Source organism: Pseudorca crassidens, chromosome 14, assembly GCF_039906515.1.
Source record: "Pseudorca crassidens isolate mPseCra1 chromosome 14, mPseCra1.hap1, whole genome shotgun sequence".
NCBI classification, from domain to species: domain Eukaryota; kingdom Metazoa; phylum Chordata; class Mammalia; order Artiodactyla; family Delphinidae; genus Pseudorca; species Pseudorca crassidens.
The window spans coordinates 40,246,656-40,271,803 of NC_090309.1; the positions used below are offsets into that span (position 1 = coordinate 40,246,656).

At 36.9% G+C, this 25,148-nt stretch overlaps 1 protein-coding gene and 1 long non-coding RNA gene across 3 annotated transcripts in view; one reads left to right on the forward strand and one right to left on the reverse strand.

Annotated features, from left to right (window-relative positions):
- Window positions 1–20,428, reverse strand: part of PAPOLG (poly(A) polymerase gamma) — a 32,893-nt gene extending 12,465 nt beyond the window's left edge. The window contains exons 1-11 of one of the 2 annotated variants that reach the window (XM_067704979.1): window positions 20,161–20,428; window positions 18,008–18,169; window positions 16,466–16,517; window positions 11,730–11,811; window positions 11,393–11,502; window positions 10,134–10,187; window positions 7,893–8,004; window positions 5,091–5,180; window positions 1,802–1,940; window positions 1,098–1,170; window positions 190–310 (exon numbers count right to left, since the gene is read on the reverse strand). In XM_067704979.1, coding sequence (XP_067561080.1) covers window positions 190–310; window positions 1,098–1,170; window positions 1,802–1,940; window positions 5,091–5,180; window positions 7,893–8,004; window positions 10,134–10,187; window positions 11,393–11,502; window positions 11,730–11,811; window positions 16,466–16,517; window positions 18,008–18,169; window positions 20,161–20,177 — 1,012 coding nt within the window. In that variant the 5' untranslated portion in view covers window positions 20,178–20,428. Of the gene's footprint in view, window positions 1–189; window positions 311–1,097; window positions 1,171–1,801; window positions 1,941–5,090; window positions 5,181–7,892; window positions 8,005–10,133; window positions 10,188–11,392; window positions 11,503–11,729; window positions 11,812–16,450; window positions 16,518–18,007; window positions 18,170–20,160 lie in introns of both variants that reach the window. The other variant, XM_067704978.1, reaches the window with a different exon arrangement.
- On the forward strand, window positions 20,403–23,455 carry LOC137206213 (uncharacterized). Its single transcript, XR_010934530.1, has 3 exons — window positions 20,403–20,602; window positions 22,116–22,159; window positions 23,088–23,455. It is a non-coding gene; the product is annotated as an uncharacterized lncRNA (long non-coding RNA).
- The last annotated feature ends 1,693 nt before the right edge of the window (window positions 23,456–25,148 follow it).

Below are 25,148 nucleotides of genomic sequence, written 5' to 3' on the forward strand. Positions count from 1 at the left end.
TCAACCAGACCGGGGTGGCTCTATTTTTGGCCTTCATATTATCATATATTTTGCAAAACCAAGTACTTAAAAAATACACATTTGAAAGAACTTTTAGAAATAATAGGCATAACTGCAATAGAGAATAACACTGTTGTCAATCAAAAACTCGCGGGAACATGTAAAGGGTAATAGGGCTGACAGGTTTACCTTGTTTAAATTCTTCTACCATTACTGTTCGAGTTGATGTGGACACATTATACGTAGAATTCTGTTGTGGGTAGGCAGGGGTGATTATGGGCATGAGATGATACCTATCTGATGGATTTACCTGTGAAATTAGAAGCAGAATAATTGATCTATTCTCCTATTTCAGTTGTCCTCACTTCATCCCCAAAAGTCTGAAGAATATGAAATATAAATTTAATACTACATCTCCTCAGTTCTAAGAAGTACATTTCCCCTCCCCAACTTCAGTTATTTCTGAAGTCAGATGTGTCTGATAATCAAAGTTAAAGAAAACTCTGCAGAAGTTTATTTCTCCCCCAAAAAGCTGTTAAATGGATGGTGCAGCTTATAAACAGTGGTCTTTTAGAACCAAGGAAATACAATATCATAAGTGCAAAAAGCATTATCTGGTCCAGTGGTTCTCCATCCTCTTTCTGCACCTATTCAACAGATGACTTCCCCTTGGTTACTCAGAGGAATGAGTATCACTTTAGAAGCACATTAAAATGCAAGGTGAGTGAGAGTTATGCTATCTTGGAACCATGAATCTGCTTTAAACTGTACTGCAAAGTACATCCTTTATATACTTCAGTACTTTATTATTAGTAACTAATTACTTGTAAGACAGTTTTTAACAGTAGATTATAACATCTTGGTTGATATACCCACTCAAGTCTTATATGGGTGATTTTTAATGACATAACATTTGGATTGGATTGGAGATACAAATCATCTGCACCGAAAAAACACAGTAGAGGGAGGGAAAGGACTATAGTTACACAGAAGGAAGATGAACAGGAACAAGAGGAATTATCCTTAACTAGACTGCACTTTACAGAATCATCCTATTCCTAAAAGGTTTTAATGAAATGCCGTAATAAGTCACATACCCGAGGATCCCAAACTGGCAAATTCAAATTGCTTTCTTCCGGTTGCTTTAGCAGCACAGGATTTGGCCATTCCCTAACATGAAATAAGCAAATAAACTCACATAAGACCTCATTTCAGGAACTATATGAAATGTTAAAATCATTAGATGCTGCTCCAACTTTCACACAGCAAATGTTTTGGGTATTTGGTATTGAAAAAAAAAAAGAAACTGACGAAGGGAGTATACAAAGGAAAAAGCTGCTTATTTTAAAGCAGTGTTCTCTGAAAGGGCAAATACTACTTTGCCCATTAGCTGCAACTAATTTAAACTTGAATTTTTTCTTTCCTTCTCATTTGCTTTCATGGACTTAACCGTGATAATTTAATAACAGCAACAGCTAACACTTACTGAGAATACTCCTAATAAATTGTGTGAAGCAGCTATAGTTATCATCTTTAGTTTACATATGAGGAGATCTTAACCTCTATATAGCTAGTAATTAGCAAAGACTACTCTCATAAGCTAAAGGCCCACATTCACAGTCCCCCTAGAAGAAAGCACCATCTGGGGTCCCATCATTGCCTCAATTTTGATGTTTTTAAATTTAACTTAAAAAAGGAATGTAAGACGACAAAAGGTGTAAGCAAAACTCTTAAATTTGCAAACAAATTTACATATAGGCAGAGGTTAGTAAGTAGTGAAAATATGCATATGAATACTTACCACTTGGAAAAAACTAAGAAGAACTTATGAACTAAAGTAGAAGCTGCTGCATTTGGATATAATTGGCAAGTTCTTGCAACTAGCATTGCCCAGGAGACACCACCAAGGAATCCCAACATGTTGGAATAAATACCACGTCCTAGAAAATTAATACAGTTGTTAATTATTGTTAGGACCTACTATCCATGACATTCAAGTGTAAGGAACAGTACAACTTCCCTCCTAAGATTTGCTTAGAACTTTTCTCCCTTATAGAAACATTAAAATCAACAAACAGACCTTCACGTTAGGCTCACATTCTTATCAGTAAACCCTAAGCTGCTCATCTTACCCCCTACTTTGCCCTCCAATACAGACATCTCAGTTCCCTGCCTCAGTTCTGACTGTCCAACTGGGCTCTACTGATATGACATTGGAATTTCCCACCTTTCAATATCTGTGGTTGAGAGAGAAATGAAAGGGAGGAGGAAAGATATTCAGAGGGTCCACAAGTAGGGAAGAAAAACTTTTCAACAGTACACTAGTTCCCCCTTATCTGTGGAGGAAACGTTCCAAGACCTCCAGTGGATGCCTGAAACATGGGATGGTACTGATATTTATGATAAAGTTTAATTTATAAATTAGGCACAGTAAGAAATTAACAACAATTATAAAAATAGAACAATTATAACAATGTACTATAATAAAAGTTATGTGAATATGGCCTCTTTTTGTCTCAAAATATCTTATTGTATACATTTAATGCCCTTTCCATCTTAACTGAGTACTTATCACTGTGGTCATAACGTTTTAAAAATTAATTAATTAATTTATTTATTTTTGGCCGTGTTGGGTCTTTGGGGCTTTCTCTAGTTGCAGTGAGTGGGGGCTACTCTTTGTTGCGGTGCATGCTTCTCATCGCAGTGGCTTCTCTTGTTGCAGAGCATGGGCTCTAGGCGCGCGGGCTTCAGTAGTTGTGGCACGCAGGCTCCGTAGTTGTGGCGCATGGGCTTAGTTGCTCTGTGGCATGTGGGATCTTCCTGGATCAGGGCTTGAACCCGTGTCCCCTGCACTGGCAGGCGGATTCTTGACCACTGCGCCACCAGGGAAGTCCCGTGGCCATAACTTTCACAGTTTCACAGAGGTGAGACAGCAAAACTAGCACGTATTTCTTTTTCTTCCTTTACAATTTCATGATAGGAGATTCGTTCTTATGTAGATCTTAGCAACCTCGACCTACGGTTGTTTTCCTTCCTTAAGTTGATAACTTTCACCTTTTCACTTAAAGGAATCACTTTACAGGCTTCTCTTTGGCAAATCCAAGTTGCCAGCATCACTACTCTTGCACTTTGGGCCCATTAATAAGTTAAATAAGGGTTACTTGAACACAAGTACTGCAATACCATCTCTGTCCCAGGCAGGACAGCGAGAGATTTCATCACACTACTCAGAACAGCATGCAATTTAAAATTTATGAATTGTTTATTTCTGAAATTTTCCATTTAATATTTTCAGACTGCAGTTAACTGCAGGTAATTGAAACTGCAGAAAGCAAAATGGCAGATAAGGGGGGACTACCCTAATCATGTTCTTGGGCATTTAAAAATTCAACTGTAAAGTTGGGGACTGACTTCAGTATTGTGCAAAAATTTGTATATCTCTCCATAAAGTACAATACACCATTGATATTACTCATTTTCTTGAATGATTGTTTCTTTTTTTGAATGACTGTTTCTTACAGCAATCTATAAAGAAGCATTACCATATTTCATCAAAACTAAGATGTTCTCAGTTATTATATAATATAGATGATTTTATGTCCCATTAAGAGAAAAAAATACAAAATATCATTTCAGTTATGTTAAATGTGAAAAACATGCATCTAATAATTGACAAAACATGGTATTTAATCTATAAGGAAAAACAAATTGTTCATGATACCCCGTTACTGCAGATTACTTTACCCTGACTACACAATATAATTGAGCCCAAGGACAAATTCTACTTGCTTAAGGTCTTTTTAGATGTGTACTGTCCTATATGGTAGCCACAAGTTACATGTGCCTATATATAGTATTTTTTTGGTAACTTTATTGAGCTATCATTCACATACCATAAGATTCATCAATTAAGTATAAAATTCAATGGTTTTTATTCTATTCACAGAGTTGTGCAATCATTACTTTAATCAACTCTGGAACATTTTCATCACCCCAAAAAGAAAACTTTAACAGTCACACACCTCTTATTTCCCCCAAGTCTTCCCAGACCTAGGCAACCACTAAATCCACTTTCTACCTCTATAGATATGCCTACTCTGAACATTTCACATAAATGGAATTATACAATATGCAGACTGGCTTCTTTCACTTAACATAATGGTTTCAATGTTCATCTATGTTGTAACATGTATCAATATTTCACTCCTTTTAACTGCCATATAATATTCCACATTATGAATATACCACATTTTGTGGTCGTCTCCACTTTGACATTATTAATAATGCTATGAACATCTGTGTAAAAGTTTTTGTGAGGACCTATGTTTTCACTTTAGATATTTTTTAATTTTAAATTTAATTAAAATTAAATAAAATTTAAGTTCAGTTCCTCAGGTGCACATTTCAAGTGCTCAACGGCCATATGGTTACTGTATTGGACAGCACAGATATGAAATACTTCCATCATCACAGAAGGTTTGATTGGAAAGCACTGTTTTAGATTGTAAAACCTGGTGCCAGAAGTGCAGCACAGCTTAAATGTAGTTACAAATAATACAAACTGTGCTGTGCCAGCTCAGGGCTGGGTCTTTTATGAACCACATCCTATATATATATAAACTAGTACAGTTCAAGGCTTTATTAGAAGAGTGTTGGAAGGTAAAAACAAAAGGTTAAAACTATCACAGTAGGTTCTTCACTTAATACATTTACTGAACACCTGCTATACACCAGCCTCTCTGCTGGAATGGGGAGACAGAGATGATGAGATGGTCCTGTCCATAGACAGCTCGAACACAAGTAAGGGTTTTACTCTTCAAGTTCTAACTCATTCTGACTCCCTGGCTGCAATCCAAGATGTAAAGTCAGGGGCTTTTAGTTTTCACCCATGGGAGAAGAAGGTAAAGTCACACATCAGAGCACTGGTAAGCATCACACGTGAAAAAGAAATAGCTTCTCCAAAGCTTACTGCACCTCAATCCCCCAAGGTATCAACAGGTTCAGGAATTCCCATATGTGCTTCTACCATGAGCAACTGAAAATTATAATTTTATAATGCAAACGTAAAATAAAAGACTTGGGATACTTACGTTTTGCCCATAGTTTGACTGCTCTTAGGGTGAGTCTGAAAGTTTCTTTATTTGGCACTAAATGCAAAATTTCATCAGTAACTCTACACCCTGAAAAACATAAAGCATTCATTTTTCATTATGCAACAAATTCCAGTTAATTCAAATGTCCTTCTAACTTTGACTCTCAAATGCTAAAAATATCAAAGATACTAAAATATGAGGCTTAATTTCTTTATGTACTTTAAATGTAGCTCTTATATAAGAGAAATCAGTTTGCTTACAAAGAATTAAAAAGCACATGGGTTATACAATCCAATATTAAAATAAGAGATGAGTCTGAATATCTTTTTAGCTTTTTTCCACCTTTGGCTTTACTGTTAATCAAATGCCTCCAACTTATAAAACTGTTATTGCTTTAATGCAAACCTTATCCACAAATACTGTGATTTACTGTTGCACTCTGGAAATACAGCAAAATGCAATGATTAAGTTAAACAAAATATTGAGTTGGCCAAAAAATTCATTTGGGTTTTTCCATAGCAGCTTATGGAAAAACCTGAATGAACTTTTTGGCCAATCCAATATAAACCAGTGGTTCTCAAAGTGTGGTCAGTGGACTGCTGGGAATCTATTAGGTCAAATCTATTTCTATAATATTAATGCTTTCTTTGCCTGTTTCACTGTGTTAACATTTGCACTCATGGTGCCAAACCAGTGGTGGGTAAAACTGCTGGTATCTTAGCAGTGAATCAAAGCCATGGCAACAAACTGAAATAGTAGACAATATTATCTTCACCACAAATTTGCAGTTAGAAAACAGGAAAGGAACGTGTGTGATGTTTGAACATTTTCAAGGTAAGCTGAACTATCTGTTTTTTTTCAAGGAACACCAGTTTTACTTGAAAGAATGATTGACAAGACAACTACAGTTATTCATACTTGGGTATTTAGCAGACAGTTCCTAAAAAATGAACAAAGTGAGCTCCTCACTTCTAGGAAAACAAATGACAAAATTTGTTACCAATAATAAAACTTGAAGTTTCAAGTAAAAATTAGAATTTTGGACAACTGGTATCTGCTAGTGTGAGCTTGACAGCTTTCCAAGACTTAGACTTTTCTAATGAGATTGGTGGTGACATTAATGAATGTGATTTTTTAAAAAATTATTTTATAATGAAATGTGTGTTAACATTTAGACGATCCAAATAACTTTGTGAGCCAGTATTTTCTAAATGACTAAGGCATGATAGGACAAAATCATGCATGGGTAAAAGATCCATTCAAAGAATAAGACAGACCAACAGATTTTAATGCAACAGAGTACAAAAAGTTAACTGATACAGTTTTAGGTCTGATATTCTAATTAACACTTTAAAAAGATCACTTTTATTCAGCAAAAAAGGGAACAAACTATTGATATATGCTACAAACATGGATAAACCTCACAAACATTATGCTAAGTGAAAGAAGCCAGACACAAAAGACCACATATTACATGACCCCATTTGTATGAAATGGCAAATCTATAGAGATAGAAAGTAGATTAGTGGTTGCCTGGGATTGGAGGTTAGAAAAAGGAATGATTGCAAATGGGTATGAGGGATCGTTTGAGAATGACGAAAATGTTCTAAAATCGGATTGTGGTGCACAACTCTGTGAATATACTAAGACTACTGAATTGTACACCTAAAAAGGATGGATTTTATGGTATGCAATTACTCCTCAATAAAGCTGTTGAAAAGAAAAAGGAAATTGGGCCTCCCTGGTGGTCCAGTGGTTAAGAATCCACCTGCCAACGCAGGGGACATGGGTTTGAGCCCTGGTCCGGGAAGATCCCACATGCCGCAGAGCAACTAAGCCTGTGCGCCACAGCTACTGAGCCTGTGCTCTAGAGCCTGTGAGCCACAACTACTGAACCCGCGTGCCACAACTACTGAAGCCCATGCGCCTAGAGCCCATGCTCTGCAACAAGAGAAGCCACCACAATAAGAAGCCCGTGCACCGCAATGAAGAGTAGCCCCCGCTCGCCGCAACCAGAGAAAAGCCCGCGCGCAGCAATGTAAACCCAACACAGCAAAAAATAAATAAAATTTTAAAAGAAAAATAAATAAATAAATAAAAAGAGGCTTCCACCAGAAAGAAGATTATTTAAAAAAAAAAAAAAAGGAAATTGTCATCAGTCAAGTTTTGGTGTAGTATTAAAGAATATCCACAATTATCAGAAAAGGCTATGAAAATACTTCCTTTTCCAATTACATATCTTTAAGAGGCCAGATTTCTTCCTATACTTCAATCAAAACAAAATTTTACAAGAGATTGACTGCAAAAGCAGATATGAGAATCTAGCTGTGTTCTATTAAGTCAAATATTAAACAGTTGCAAAAATGCAAAAAAATAAAAAAGCCATTCTCACACAAAAATATATTCACTTATAATGGGTTTACTATTGTTATTTTAAAATGAACTAATAATTAAACACCTTAAAAATTTCTCAGTTTTTATTTCTAATATGATAAATTGATAAATATAACTCACATAAACAGAAGATCTTGGGGGGGGTGGTCCTCAAAAAATGTTTAGAGTATAAAAGGGTCCTGAGACCAGTAAGTTTGAGGACCACTGCTATAAACATAAACATTTCAAGTAAATTTGTGTTTTAAGATGCTTAAATGTGATCAGATTACTTGTATAAAGAAAATTACATCATTTTTAACTGAGTTTGTCTAATTCTTAAAACGTCTATTAATAGTTTTGCAAAAAGATCTCTATTCATCTAATTGTTTTCAAGTAGGTATCTGAGATTTCTCTTTAGAAGCTTACCATTTAGGCTGCGAATACACCTTATATCAAGGCTTCTCAGTCGAGAGTCGTCTCTTAGATCTAAATTATCTGATATGGTTTGTATTGACAGTCTTGCAAAGACTAGGTCAATCTTTGGAAAGATGGAAAAAAAAAAGAGAGAGAGAGAGAGAGAGAAATATTACTTTTTCTCCTTTTAGTCCATTCTCCCCCCTTCCCACCTCAAAAATGTAAAAAGTTCTAATTATTAGTTTGGGAAGTTCTACCAAAACTTCCAAAGGCCTATGCAGGTAATATCACATTGGAAAATCACTGCAAAGTTTTGGGAGAATAATTTTCAAATTAAGAGTAAGCATTTTAATTTTGCCAATCATTAAAAAAAATCAAAACCTTGTAAGTGAATTTCTAGATAAGATGACAGATCCAACACATTTACATTCACTCCCTCTTGAAACCCCACTAAAATACCAGCAAAATTTTGTTTTGTTTTTTTGTTTTAGTTTTATTTTGTTTTTAAAGGCATAACCCACTAAGTCAAAGAGAACAGAAGGAGACAACGGTAAAAACCATGAAATCTGGAAAGCAGATGGACAAATGGTAACAGACTCAGCAGATCTAAGGAAGCAGAGATAAAACATATTATATCTGGGAAATAAGGACAGGAGGCTGTAAATGAGTTCTTAAATAAAAAGGAACATTTAGAGAATAAAAAAGTATTCTTAGAAATTAAAAATATGATGGCAGGGCTTCCCTGGTGGCGCAGTGGTTGAGAGTCCACCTGCCGATGCAGGGGACACGGGTTCGTGCCCCGGTCCGGGAAGATCCCACATGCCATGGAGCGGCTGGGCCCGTGAGCCATGGCCACTGAGTCTGCGCGTCCGGAGCCTGTGCTCCACAACGGGAGAGGCCACAACAGTGAGAGGCCCGCGTACCGCAAAGATAAATAAATAAATTTAAAAAAATTAATTAAAAAAAATATGATGGCAGAAATGGAAAACAAGAGAACATTTAGAAGATGAGAAAACCCCCAAAAAGCAGAACAAAAATATGAAGATGTAGTTATAAGTGGGAAGGAAGAAGTAAAAAAAAAAAAAAAAAAAACCAAAAAAACACGGCAGTCCTGGGGGTCCAACATACAAATGTTAGGAGTTCCAGAAAGAGACAGAAAACAAAGGCGGGCAACACAACTGAATTCAATACAATTTCCAAGAACTGAAGGACAGGTATTTCCAAACTGAAAGAACTACTTCAGTGCCTTAGCACATTTGGTTGAAAAGACACATACCAAAACAAAGTGTATTACCATAAATTTTACAACTATGAAGACCAGGGAAAAAAGAAGAAAAGAAAATCACACAAGTGGCCAAAAAGGCAAAATAGGTCACATAAAAACCATGAGTAACCAAATTGGCCTCACATTCCTCAACAGAGTGTGGAAGCTAGAAGACAATGAAGCAAGGCCTTCAAAATTCTGAGAAACATTATTTCCCACCTAGAAGTCTATGCTTAGCCAAACTATCAATTTGGTGTGAGAACAAAATAAAGATATTTGTAAACATTCAAGATCTCAAAAATATGTGCTCTTTTTCAGGAAGCTGGTGGATGAGTGCCACTAAAATGAAAGTAAGTCAAGAAAGAAGAAAACTCAAGAGAGAAGCAAAAGGAAATCCCAGGATGAGAGAAGAAAGATGTCAGAATGACAGCTGTATTATCAGTCATGGAGAACAATCAGTGTGGATTAGAAGAAGTGAGAAGAATCAGTGAGATATTTTTTCAAGACGATAATGACAGGACACCTGAGAAATCCAAATCTATTTAGCGGAGATTTAGACAACTAGGAGAGACTGAATTTGAATTAGTCAAAGTATAAACATCAAGCAAATAAAACACAAAACATTAACTCCCAAGAAAACAAAAGACACACAGCAAAGAATGGTAACCTAGTACGTTTTGTGCTCAGTTTTGAACATTATTTATAAGACCATAATAATATAAACACTGAATACTGCTCCAACTAAAACTATAATAATATAATTATTTTAGGAGATTATGGGAATGAGAAGGATGTGTATAAACATCTTGGGGGTAGGGATGGAGGCTGGTTCCTTTTCCATGGTGAGGAAGGACTCACCATGACTAGAGTATTTGATTCCTTAAAATTTGTGCCTATATAAGTCTGATTTTTAAACTATAAAACAAACAAACAAACCCATATAGGTTAAATAATTCAATTATAAAGTCAGAAAAATATTTAACACTTACTTCAATTCCATCAAATTCAAATTTTATAACAGGCACAAAGGCATCTTCTACAGCCTACAATAAAAGAAAACAATTATAACAAATAAGGTGTAATCCTTTATCCTTCCCAAATGCCAGTAACATGAATACTTTTTCTCCCAATTTTTATTTTAACTCAGTAGGAAAACTGAAAATTTTCTTAGTTTCTCATTCTACCTAAGCAAGCACTTCTACTTTGTGACTGTGTTGTTTAAGATACGCAAAATGTCCATGACAGTAGTTACCTAACATATTATCCTTCTAAAAATATTCATCAGAAACTGGCAGGCAGAACTGCTATCATCTGGGTATTTACTATTTGTTGAACTTAGCTGAAAACTGATTATTTACAAAAAGCACTAGTGTTAGATATTAAAATATCAGATCCCATGACTAATCTATCAAAAAAAATCTATATCATTTGGATTTAGTAGAAACGTTTCTCTGAGCCTTCTTTAATCCCCCAACCTAACAATTTTTTTTTCTTTTTTGTAAATTTTTTGGCCCCACTGCCATGTGTGGATCTTAGTTCTCCGACCAGGGATGAAACCCTCGCCCCCTGCACTGGTAGCTTGGCGTCCTAATCACTGGACCACCAGGGAATTCCCCAACCTAACAAATTCTTAACCTCCTTCTCCATTCCCAGACACCCAAATAACACAAATCCTCTGAGCTTCGCCTTATCCAAGCACTTGAGATTGCATTAAAACTACCTGTTTGCTTAGTACCCCCAGTCCCTCCCTCACATAAACTATCTTGTTCGCTCTTGTATTTGTGGGACTAAGGCCAGTATCTGATGAATCATTGGTGCTGAAATTTTATTTGCTGAATGAATGGCTAGATATACACACATAAAGAGTTACTAGTTGAACCTTATACATAATGAGCCATTTGCTGTGCACCAACCATTTATCAGATATTATAGTAAATGATTTATGTAAATTATCTCATCAATCCTCCAAAAAACTTTATAAGAATGTTATCACTAGATCTTCATTTGATAGCTAAGGAAACTGAGACTCAGAGAGAATAGGTAACTTGACCAAAATCCACAAGCTAATATGTGGTAGATTCTAGATTCAACACAGGTGTGTATAACTAAAAAGCCCATGTTTTTAGTCATTACTGTTATTTTAACAAGATACAGCAACTTCTTAAGAAATACATCAACCATCATAAGCCCTAGCTTTTGCAGTTATCTGTTAACAAATTCAAAATATTAAATACGAGAGGATACTTACTCTTAAGTTTCTAATGCCATCTTGATGTTTCAATTTTTCAAAAAAAGACTGAAAAAAATCAGATCTCTCCACATGTCTTGGAGCAACACAAAGTGCATCAATGTCAGCTCCTGCAAATCAAAGTATTTATTATCAAGAACAGTATATTGAATATGTATTACATTTTTGTATACACAAACATATGTACAGAAGAAACTACGTAAGATGAGTATAGGAAATAATATAGTACTCTAGTAGTGAGATAATGGGAATTTTTTCCTCTGTATTTTCTGATTATGAACAACAAATAAGTTTGTTATTGCAAGTTCTTACCAGTAAAACATAGAAAAGCAATTACCTTTGGTGTGTACTCCAAGCCTATAGGAGCCAAAGGTGAAAATTTTTCCACCAACAGTAGCCACAACAGAAGGTGGGAGATTCTAAAATAAAATAAAAAAATTTTTAAGGCATTCAGTTGTTCAAATTATTTAGCATTAAAATTGTCTAAATGCTCTAATACATGTTGACAAGGATGTGAAGAAAAGGGAACCTTTGTAGACTATTGATGGGAATGTATATTGGTGCAACCACTGTAGAAAACAGTAGTAAGGTTCCTAAAAAAACACTAAAAACAGAACTACCAGGGACTTCCCTGGTGGTGCAGTGGTTAAGACTCCACATTCCCAATGCAGGGGGCCTGGGTTTGATCCCTGGTCGGGGAACTAGATTCCACATGCATGCCGCAACTAAGAGTTTGCATGACGCAACTAAGGAGCCCATGCGTCGCAACTAAGGAGCCAGCAAGCCACAATTAAGGAGCCTTTGAGCCGCAGCTAAGGAGCCCACCTGCCGCAACTAAGACCCGGCACAACCAAATAATAAATAATTTAAAAAAAAAAAAGAACTACCACATGATCCAGCAATTACACTCCTGGGTATATATCCAAAGAAAATGAAAACATTAATTTGAAAAGAGATATGCACCCTAATGTTCATAGCAGCATTATTTACAATAGCCAAGACACGGAAGCAAACTAAGTGTCCATCAACAGATGAATGGATAAAGATGCAGTATATATACAGAATGGAATATTAGCCATAAAAAAGAATAAAATTTTGCCGTTTGCAACAACGTGGATGGACTTCGAGGGTATTATGCTTAGTGAAATAAGTCAGACAGAGAAAGACAAACACTGTATGATATCACTGACATGTAGAATCTAAAAAATAAAACAAACTAGTGAATATAACAAAAAAGAAACAGACTCACAAATACAGAGAACTAACTAGTGGTCACTAGTGGGGAGAGGGAAAGGGAGAGGGACATGATAGGGGTAGGGAATTAAGAGGTACAAACTACTATGTATAAAATAAATAAGCTACAAGGATACACTGTATAGCACAGGGAATATAGCCAATATTTTACAATAACTATAAGTGGAGTATATAACCTTTAAAAATTGAGAATCACTATGTTGTACACCTGAAATTTATATAATATTGTAAATAAACTATACCTCAATTTTAAAAAATTGCCTAAATGCTACTGATATGTACTACATTTGTCAAGTTTGGTGACCTGACATTTGTAAAAGTACTTCAGAGCTTTTTTGATTGCAGCTGAAGTAATGAAGGTATTTCCAGAGGAAAGACAAGACAAATTTGTGTCCAGTATACATGCACACATCTCTATCTTAAGAAAAACATTTTTTATCACTTGACCCTACCTGTCCCCCCAAATTACCTGATTTGGCTCCATCACTTAAAAGTCACCAAGGAACTTGGAACTACCAAATTAATGCACTTTCAGCTCTCTACAGTTATCATACTCGACTAATACTATCTCCCCTTTAGTTTTTGTGACAGATATGCTTAACTTATTGATTCTAGCTCTGTAATATTTCTGCCAGAAAGTGGGGTAATTCTTGACATGATCTCCTTATGAGACCTAATCTAACAACTTTAATTAACATATTTTTGGTTGTACCAGAATTACAATGCTACTTTTCACCTCTCTCTAGAGCCAATTCTAACTGCCCATCAGATATTTTCACTCAGACTTTCTGATCCACTTCAGTATACATGCCTGAAACCTAGCAAAAAATTCTTCCTATGATAAACCAGGTATACCTTCTGATTTCTCTATTTTTGTTCCTTATTTTCCTTACTGCCCATACCTATAAGTCATTATTATTCTTCCTGGCTTACCAATTCTTAGGTTATATCCCTCACATGTCACTTCCTCCCCACCCACTCCCATTCTGTGCTATTTGACAGTATCATAAGTTACCCTCTTGCCATTAGTCTTTATTTCTTACTCCATTTTGTTAAAAATTCACTGGCTGGTGTTCTTAAATTAACTCTATTACATAACTCTTCTGCTCAAAACTTGCCAATGCATTCTTCTACGGATTCTGATCCTTGGATCCCAAGGACATCCACAGTATGCTCTTAAGGATCTTTCTTGCCTTGTCTCCTAATATTCCCTTCTGAAGCTCCAACTGCCAACACATTACATAACCTAGTCTCCTTTCCATTGCATTTGCCATTTTCCTTCTCTCAAATGCTTGCCATCCTCTCTGGGTATCTCAATACCATCTATTTTTCAAAGATCACTTCAAGTTCCACCTCCCTCATGAAGCTTTCTTTGATTATCCATCTTGTAACAAGCTCCTTTTTCCCCCTGTGCTCCTCTACTGTTATTATCTTTAACCACTTTTATACTACATTTATTGACTTTTTTTATTCTGTGTATGTTAGTTCCATCTCTTCAACTATATTTGAATTCCTTGAAGGTGAGAACTCTGTCTACTACTTCTATTTCCCCAAAATGCCCAGTCCAAGTTCCAGAGAGTAATATCTGCTAATGAACTTGACTAAAAGTATCTGCATAACAGGACATTATGTTTGTTATTTTCTGTTTAACGGACATGTTTCAAGAGTACCACAAATAATAGCTAGAAAGAGTTAATAAAATTATTGATGACTAACATGAATCAAAAGGATAGAGAAGCCCCTTTTAGTTTACCTTCCTACTTTGAAAAGCATGATTTCTTCTTGATTTATGAGAAAGTGATAAACTGAATCACAGAGTAAAGTATTTTCCCCACAAACCACAGTATTTAACTAAAATGATTTGACTTGGAGTTCTGGACTGTTTAAACTTTAAATATTCCAACTGTGTGTAGAATACTAAAATGATCTTTGATCTAACTCAAATCCTTCAGATATTTTTCAAACTAAAATATGCATAAATGAAAGGGAATTATAATGATATAAAAAAGACCAATCACCTTATCTATGCAAATAAAGATGTTAAAACCAATTAAAATTTTTAAAATGATTACATATTTTATTTTCTTTGCTTAAAAAATGCCAAACAGTGGCAAAGCCTCAAATTTTTAACAATGGTTTTATGCCTAGAAATTAAATGGAAACCAGCTACTGGTCTTTGCAGATTAAAGCACTGATGTGAATGAAATGAGGGAAAAAGCAATTTAAATAATTAAAAACAAAAAAACCTTTTGACCTTGGAACAGATTCTACTGGATTTTTCTTTTAGGTGCAAAAAACCACACAGTAAGAAAATTAGTTAGGTGTATCTCTCAATAAAGTAATCTAGCCTCTTTTGTGAATAGTTTAACACTTGACTTCCCTTGATGTATCCTAGAATATGGATGGGAGCAAAGACCTCAGCACAACCACATCAGCTGACATAAAGACCACACAAGAAGTCATAAAGCTTGATACTCTGATTTTAAAAGAATTCTAGCAAGTTGTGTATCTGGTTTGCATACCCATAGCAATTATGGGCTGACATTTATTCAATCCCTGAGCTCTGTCCTGAGGTTGCACAGGTGAATAAGGTTTATTTCTTAAGGAGTTGATCAGCTAGTAGCAGAGAAACAAGCATGATTTTTTTTTTTTTTTATTACTCATGACTAGCATTTCACCTGCTCCGAATTCAACCTAACTGAAAACCTCTACTATTGATAACCCTGCTGTGAGCTCAGAAATGAGCCAGATAGTGATTTGGCAGCAAAAGTAAACAGCGTAAAGACCATTTATTTAAACTCAATGATTGTAGATTAGCACAGTCCCTCATAACCTTATTCAGAGCCCATTTTTTAAAAGAACCAATTTTATATATGTATCATAAGTACAGAAGGAAATAATAAAAGTTGTAAAAGAAAGAATTCTAACAGGTGTTTATCTAATTTCTAAACTGATGCAGATTAGTGGGCAGAAAGGGATTTGACAGAGAGAGACACTACTGCTGTGAGCCATTAACTTTCAGCTGAATGCTGTTAAGAGATGGGAAAACTGTAAAAAAAAAAAAAAAAACCCTAAAATTTAAAATACAACAGTTTGAGCCACTTCGTGAAGGGGCAAATAGTATTACCCAGTTGAACATGCCCTACACCTCATTTTACTACAGCCAGTAAAATAATATTCATAGTGATGATTCCCTGACAAATGAGAATTCAATTATACTCAAAATACTCTAAGAAAGCAAGAAAAATGTAATCGATTTTAGAAGAAAAATAGTTAAGCTACCAGAGGGGGGAAAAAGTTGTGTAAGTATAAATTAGGGTTTGCAAACTCCTATGTCTCATGGGCCAGGCAGGAATGCAAATGACGAAAGTATACACATAAGAAACAAAGAAACTGATAACTGACAGTTGCTGTGTCAGAGAGAGCAGGGAGTGATGGGGACCATGAAGCACTGAAGGGGAGGAGCCCAATTCCACTCAAGCCTCTTCCTGCCTTGCACAAAGGAAGGCCCAGTGCTGCCAGACCTGGTATTTCACAAGAAGTCTGAAATCTGGCTTTTAAAGTAAAATCTCAGTAGTTAAATTTTGATCTACTACATGTGAGTCAAGCAAGACATTTATGTGAACTCCAGTCAGACACTGGCTACCTCTGGGGTAAATCCTCACTTATTTAGGACTCAATATCTACACCAATTCATTTCCAAGTATACTAAAAAGTTTTAAGGTATTTCTGATTATTCTCAACTCTGCATCTTACTACCAGGACATAATGAAACTATGAATTCAATTTAGTTTAGAGTCTTACCTTACTCTCACTGACCTCAGAAATCCATTCTTTTACTAAATTGTTCAGTTTACCAAGAACAACCAGCCTATAATAAAAAATAACATGCTTTAGATGAAAACAAACACACACCAAAAACAAACTATTTTAAAAAGTAATTAAACATATAGGCAGTACCTTTGTGTTGGTGCTAGAGTAAAAGCATATTATACACGTGCTAATGCTATCACATCTGTTGACACATGGCACATCTCTTTGGCATTCTTAGGTTCCTAAGAGTTCCAAAGAGACGATAAATGTGATTGATAGTATTTTGGTCTTTGAGCTATTTTCAAAATTCAAAAAGCCTAATAAAAAAATCAAAATTACCTTCAATAAAGCTGCAGAGGCCAACTGAACTGTCAACTTTCTTGGCCTTACTATGGAATAAAATCAATTCAGTGTGGTGATAATAGAGGTTAGCATTCTCTCACTGACAGTTATGAGTTTTTGGATAATAAAAACAGGTAAATAATTTATTGGCTAATTTTTATAAAATTTACTTAATAAAAGCAATTTGATATTAAAACAAACTTGCAACCAATGGCATATCCAAATCCAGATTTAAAAAAAAAAAGAAGATAGAAGAGTTTAGGCATCTCAAAGATAACACATGAAAAACTGAATTCCTGATCTGTCCGAACCTGCTTCTCCTTCAGCCTTCCCCAGGTAATGGAATCCCATCCTTCGAGATGCTGAGACCAAAAATCTTGGCATCGTCCTTGACCCCTCCCCTCCCACCCCCTCACATTCCACAGTCATTAAACCACCCTACTTTTAAAATACATCCAGAATTCTACTACTTCTTATCACTTCCACTGCCATCCCTAGTTCTGGCCACCATCATGTTTTTCCTTGGGTTATTATAATAGCCTCCTAACTAGTTTCCCTGCTTCTGCCTTTGACCCCCCTTCAGACTATGCTCGGTAAAGCAGCCGGAGTGACTATGTTAAACATGAGTAAATCATGTCAATCTTTTGCTCAAAACCCTAACAGCTTCCCATCTCACTCAGAGTAAAAGCCAAAACCGTTATAAATGGCTTTCAAGGTCCTAAGTGACCTTTCCTTCCAAGCTCCTTCCCACCTCATTTACTTTAAGCCCACATTTCCCTTCTTATTCACTCTGCTTCACATACCTAGGCTACCCTGCTGTCTATTTCTTAAATATACCAGGTACACTCCCACCTCAAGCCTTCTGCCTAGAATGCTCTTCCCTCATACCCACATAGCTCCTCTCTCACCTTTAAAATTTCCCTCAAATGTCAATGAGGCCTTCCCTGACAACCTCCTCTCCCAGCTTCATTCTTCTCAGCAGCACTTGTCAAGTGTAACACTGTATTTATTTTACTTACTTGGCTAATTGTTAGTTTCCTCCTCTAACCTTCAACTAAAATATAAACTCCAGGAGGGCCAAGTTTTCTCTTCATTTTGTCATTTTTATATCCCTAGGCAGGGACATAATTGGTACTTGATATATGTTCACAGAATTAATGATTAAAGAATGTACTATAAAATATTTTGCATTGTTAAGTGACATACCTGTGGTTCAATTCTTCCTCATCTTCAAATACTCCAAATGGTTTCATGGCATCAATTAATTTCTGTGTGTAAATATGATCAATTTCTTTTGGACATGCCAAGCTAATTGGAGAGGTGATTCCATAATGCTTTTGTTGACGCTGGCTGTCCAGCACGGTGTTTCTGTTCAAGAAAAATGAAACAGCAGAAAAAATTTAAAGTACCATATACTGATACATTAAATCTCTCAATCCACTCATTACTTTAGCTACCTTAAAAGTTTAGTAAGTACTAACGGTTGGAGCCCCGCTTTTTTTTTTTAACGAAAAAAGGATATTTTGTGCTTATGTTGATGAAGGACTATTCATACTGCCTCAAGCTTTCATGGTTAGGATGTCTTTTCAAGCCAAAAGCAGCCTGTGTTGGCATCAGGACAGCTGTACCAACACCACTCAGCTCAAATGCAAAGAGCCTGAATGGGAGCTGGGCCAGGGCCACCTCCACTACACACCCTGCAGACTTAAGTCAAGTACCATCTACAGTCAGTCTTTGAAAAGCAGTCAGCCACTTGAAAGAAAGCTCTAAGTAAAAACAATGCCCCCCCCCAAGAAACAAAAACATCCCATTAGCAGGTCCTAGTGAAATAGTCTAGCTTTTAAAAAGCAATCACAACTAGATTTGTTCCCAAAACATACATTAACATTCCTTGCTTGCATCAGAGTTTATAGTCCTAACATTCTGTCACTCTAGTTAATTGTTTTCTTCATTGTCTAAGTGAAGTCTATGACACCAGCTACCTTGGGCCCCACTTTCTTATCTATATGCTGAAAAAGTTGACTCTCAAGGTCCCTACTAGCACTGAAATTCCAAATCCATTATTCTGAACCTCCCTCATCTAGACAGGAAAACAAGGCAAGCAACAGAATTCCACATTCCCTTCCACTCATCAATTCCACTTATAAGTAAACACCCTTGGAGCAAGTCTAGTACAAGTGTACAAGGAGACATGTACAAAAATGTTCACTGCCACACTGTAACATTAAAAAAAAAAACTTAGAAATGACCTAAAATAATCACTAACAGGAAAAGGACTAAATTAGGGTGTATCCCTACAATGGAATACAATACAGTAGTACTAATTAATTAGAGCTGAAAATACTATCATGGACAAATCTCAAAGATATTATGTTGTACTAAAGAAGTTGTTGAATGACAAGTGTGATACTAGTTATATAAAGCTTAAAAACAAGTAAAACAATGCCGATTATGGACACATACATGTATAGTAATAGCATAAAAAACATGCAGCAATAAGCATCAAATTTGGAACTGTGGGGAACTCTGGAGAGGGAGGTGGATGGACCACTGAAGAAGGTAACAGAATCCTTCAGATGTATTCGGTATGCTTGTTTTCTTTTAAATAAAGATATGTGTGTACACACACACACACACACACACACACACACACACACACACGGAAAGTTATGCTTTGGGAGAGATGGATGGTGGCTACACAAATGATGCTTATGTTATTCTCTGCATTTTTCTTTATGTTTAAATTATTTCCTAATAAACTAAAATGTAAGAAGCTACAACAAAATCTTGCCAAGCACGGACACTGTTTCTGACTTATCAAAGTATGAGCAGGAGGTATAGACCGGCAGATGTACTGTGGATAGGTGGGGAGACCAGGGAGACCATAGTCATTACGAAAGAGAAACCCATGGGCTGGGATAGGTCATTCACTCCAGGAGACGTGGAGACAGCCGGTCAGGAAGGGAGGAGGGGGAGGGAGGGGGATGGTATTTGCGCCAATGCAGACAGGAGCAGAGACCGGCTCAGACAGCGCTGGGGGCAGGAGAGTAACCGACAATTTCTCCCCACGGACACACGCGCCTCTCTTCCGCCGCAACCTTGTCTGGGGGCGTCCTCAGAGGTAGGGCAGCAAGGGGCAGATGGGGACTCCTGCAGTCCCCGAGTCTGTGCAGCGGTGACCAGGTGAGCCGCCGGGTGTAGGGGAGGTGCCCTTGCCAAACGGCCGGGAGAGGGGAAGGAGACCATTGAGAGAGCTCAGGGCGCGGCGCGAGGGGCAGGGAACAGAAACGGGTGCCAGGCCGGCCACCCCAGCCCACCCCGTTATGCCTCGCCCCCAACCGCCGGCCCCCACCACTTACGCAGACATCTCTTTCATCGCTTCCTGCGCCTCCCTCACCGGCGAGTCTTTCGCTCTGGAGTCCTGTTCTTGCTCTTCCCTTCTCCTCCTGTCCACTTTCCTCCGCTCGCTTGTAGCTCGCTTGCTCGCTCACTGTCTTACTTACTACGGCCGAGGCATCCAACCGAGTAGTGAAAACACCAGAAAACCGGCTCTATTTATGACAATACAGCGCGGCCGACGCCAATATGGCGCCTCTTCCCAGCCTGCCCCTCGCCCGCTGAGGACCCGCCCCTGAAGGCCTGGACCCGCCTTGACCCCGCCCCCTCTCCCTTTGGGTCCCTGGAGGCTCCGGTGGCCCCGCCCACAGAGGCGCCGGCTGCGGCTGCCGACACCGGTGCGAAGGAGCGTTTGGTCCCCTCCTTTGTCAGTGGGACTGTCAATCCAGACTAACTGCTTGGAAGGTAATTTGGAACATGTTTTCCTTGTTTCTCTTATTCTCTTATGAAAGCCTATATCATATATTTTTAAAAACTCCACAACCTTCCCCGGCGAATACTATTTTAACTCTTCCATTATACCACACTTTTAATTTAATCGGTTATAGTCATACATAATCTAATTAACCCACTCGTGGAGGAGATTATGTCGTGAAAAGGTCACACCCAGGAACGTGTGACTTTGCAGTTACCCCGGAGAGAAGCAAGCTTGTAAATTGGAAGCTAACTGTTCACCTCTAAGTACCGCCCCTGGTTCATGGCATTCTAGCAGTTAGGTAACGGAGGTTGATAGGAAGGCTGGCAGTTTGCAATAGGAGGATAAATACAAGGCTGAATCAAAATCGCACACTTTCAAATAGTGGAGATCATGTGCCATGTGAGTGTGAGGATGAAAACGGGAAAATGATGACAAATTTTAAAACGTTAAAGGGCAGAAACAATTTAAAACACTAAGTCGTTACAAGGAAAAGAATGTCAAGAAGATGCTTTTTCTTGGAACGTGACACAGTAGATAGAGAAGACAGAATCATAGAGAAGACAGAATTAATCATTCAAAAATATTTATTGATAATCTAATCTGTCCCAAGCACTGTGTGAGGCTCCAGTGATTTAATTGTGCATAAAACCAGATGTATATTCTTTAATTTTATGGAGTTTAGAGTTTAGTGAGGAAACAGTCAAATATAAGTGATATTCTTCTGTTGTAGAACTAAATCGCCTACTATGTGTCAGGCACAGGAGATACTTAATTCCCGCTCTTGAGAATTCACAGTCTAGTGAAAGAGAACAAGCATATACAAAGATCATTAAAATATGGTATGGTCCGTGATAAGATGGGGTCAGGGCATTTAGGGAGGACTAAAGCAGGCTGCCTAAACTTGAGGGCTGGGATGGTCAATAGTGGCTTCCTGGAATAGGGTATTCGCTGATGGAGGAGTTAGGGCAAATTGCGTACATCTGGCCCTGGGCCCTGGTAAAAGCACCTTCCTGTTCTCTTGGCACATGGGCCTCGAGGGTCCCTGCTGCCTCTAGGTTTTGTCTAGGGCTCATTGGAAGGGCTTGTGGTCTCAGCCCAGAAGCATCACAGGGCTAATTCTTCTCCCACCTCTCCCCATCTCCCCAACAGTTTAGGGAATCTTGCCAGACTGGGAGACAGAAAGTCTCCTTTCCTCAAGGTTTCTAACCAAGACATTTGTTACTAGTTGCATAGAGTTCTCTTCACGGCTCAGCCTCGTTTCAAACCCCAAAACCAGAAAGATTTGCAGGTTGATTCTGTTACCTGCACAGGGCAGAGTCCTTAGCTCAGCGCCAGGAACATAGGATTCAATAAATCTAACTCTTATTTACATTGATTACCATAACTCTTATCTCCTAATTTTTCTCTTTATGTATTTAATTTTGAAATATTTCTTTTCCTTCTTGCCTTTCTTTCTTTTCTCTTATAGAATGCTTTTGTTTTGCTTTTTTCTCTGTATAGAATGCTTTGTTTGCTCTTACCTGCTGCAGTAATTTGGAAGAAAGGTAAACTCTGCTTTCAATTCTACTAGTTCAAGGAAATCCTAAAGTGTTTCAAAGACAGCTTTAAGCCTTTATTTATGTAATTATCAAAGTCAACATCAGAACAATACTTTTTAATTCTGTTTTACATTGTTATTTGTAGTTTGCCTCATTTTTATTTGTTTCTTCCCATTTTCCCCATCTTTGTTAATCTACCTGGGATTGAATGCCAGTCCCAAACCCCCATTTCAATAAGGACACTTTCTTTCAAGGAAGAATATGTTTTCCTTTGTGTGGGGGGGGGCGGTGGTCTACATTGTAGCTGTACTTTTTAAGCTAAAATTTTCCAATTACAAATGTAACCCATGGGACTTCCCTGGCGGTCCAGTGGTTAAGACTTGCCTTCCAATGCAGGGGGTGTGGGCTCAATCCCTGGTCAGTCGATCCCTGATCCCAATGCAGGAGGTGCTAAGATCCCATATGCCTCTTGGTCAAAAAAACCAAAACATAAAACAGAAGCAATATTGTAACAAGTTCAATAAAGACTTTAAAAATGGTCCACATCAAAAAAAACAAAACAAAACAAAAACACAAATGTAACCCATGTTTGTAAAAAAAAAAAAGAAAGAAAAAGAAAAGAAAGAGTGGAAATCTCTCCCTCCTTCCATTCCTAACTCCATTTTTACTCCCCAGGGAACCATTATTAACAGCTGGGTATCTATCCTTCCAGAATGTTTTCGATATAACCCAAACCGCATATAAACATGTACTAGAGGTTTTGATTTTATTGTTTTTTAATTTTGAAAAATAAATAAAGGGGTCATACTGCACATGTTGTCCTGCTCCTTTTTTTTTTTTAACCAAAAAAATCATGAGCATCTTTCTATGTTAGTAAATGTTATGGACTGAATTGTGTCCCCAAAATTTCATATGTTGAAGTTCTATTTTCCAGCACCCAAGAATGTGACTATATTTGGAGAGTTTAAATAAGGTCATTAGTGTGGCCCCTACTCTAGTACGACTGATGTCCTTATAAGAAGAGGAAATTTGGACACAGATGGCACAGAGGAAAGGCCATGTGAAAGCACTGGAGAAGACTGCCATTTACAAGCCAAGGAGAGAGGCCTCAGAAGAAACCAACCCTGCTGACATGTTGTCTCAGATTTCTAGCCTCCAGAACTGTGAGAAAAGAAATCTTTGTTGTTTAAGCCTCCTACCTAGTCTGTGTTACTTTCTTATGGAAGCACTAGCAAACCAATATAGGAAGTATACACCTACTTTTTCACAGTAATATGGTATTCTTTGTCATAAATAATATGTAATATTTGTCAAAATATATTTAACCATTTCACTGGTTCATTTGTCTCAGATTTGTTTATATTATAAATAATGCTATAGTAAACATCCTTATATATATATCCTCTACACTTGTATCACTAGTCATTAATAGATTCTTAATGATGGGATTACTATGTCAAAGGGTATGTATATTTAAAAATAAAATTTATCAGACAGAGAAAGACAAATATGATATCGAAAACATATCACAGAATCTAAAACAATGATACAAATGGGACTTTCCTGGTGGTCCAGTGGCTAAGACTCTGCACTCTCAATACAGGGGGCCGGGGTTCGATCCCTGGTTAGGGAACTAGATCCCCACCTGCCGCAACTAAAAGTTCACATGCCACAACTAAAGATCCCGCGTGCTGTAAGTAAGACTTGGTGCAGCCAAATAAATAAATAAATATTTTTAAAATAATAAAAAATGATAAAAATGAACTTACAAAACAGAAATAGACTCACAAACATAGAAAACAAACTTATGGTTACCAAAGGGGAAAGGGGGGAGGGGTAAATTAGGAGTTTGAGATTAGCAGATACAAATTACTATATATAAAATAGATTAAACATCAAGGACCTACCGTACAACACAGGGAACTATACTCAATTTAGAAATTTTCTAAATTTATATTTAGAAAAGAATCTAAAAAAAGAATCTAATTTATACATATATGTATAACTGAATCACTTTGCTGTACACATGAAACTAGCACAACATTGTAAATCAACTATATTTCAATAATAAATAAATAAAATTTATATATTCCAAATTGTCCCCTAAGAAGGTTATACCAATTTACACTCTAACCAACAATGTGTATGACATGGTCTATTTCCTTAAACCTTCACAAATGCTAGATATTAAAAATGCTTTCTATCCTTATTATGAAAATTATAAATGTGCAGAAAAGTAGAGAGAGTAGTAGAATAAAGCCATATACCTATCACTTAGATTTAATAATTACTTTAACATTTTGTCATATGTTTCACTTTTTATAAATTGAAGTTTTTTTAAATATAGACATTGTGACTCCTAAATATTTCACTCCTAATATTTTTTTCCTCCAGTTTTGTTGAGATATAATTGACAAATAGCACTCTGTAAGTTTAAGGTGTAGAGCATAATGATTTGATTTATTGGGTTGGCCAAAAATTTTGTTTTCTGTAACATCTTATGGAAAAACTTGAACTTTTTGGCCAATCCAACACATATATCATGAAGTGATTATCACAGTAGGTTTAGTGACCATCTATCATCTCATATAGATACAAATTTAAAGAAATAGCAAAAATTTTTTTCTTTTGATGAGAACTCAGGATTTACTTTCTTAACTTTCATATATATAACATACAGCAATGTTAATTGTATTTATCATGTTGTACATTACATCCCTAGTACTTAGTTGTCCTGTAACTGGAAGTTTGTACCTTTTGACTGTCCAATTCCGCCACCCCCACCTCACTCCTAAATGTTCTGATATGCATATCTAAATAAGAACACTTCCCTACAGAAGCACAATAATATCAACACACCCAAGTTTCCTCCACTTGTCCCCAAAATGTCTTTGCAGCAAGTTTGTTCATATTAGAATCCAATCAAGAACTATGATTGCATTTGGTTGTTGGGTCTCTGAAGTGTACTTTAATCTAGAACAGACACTCCTTTTCC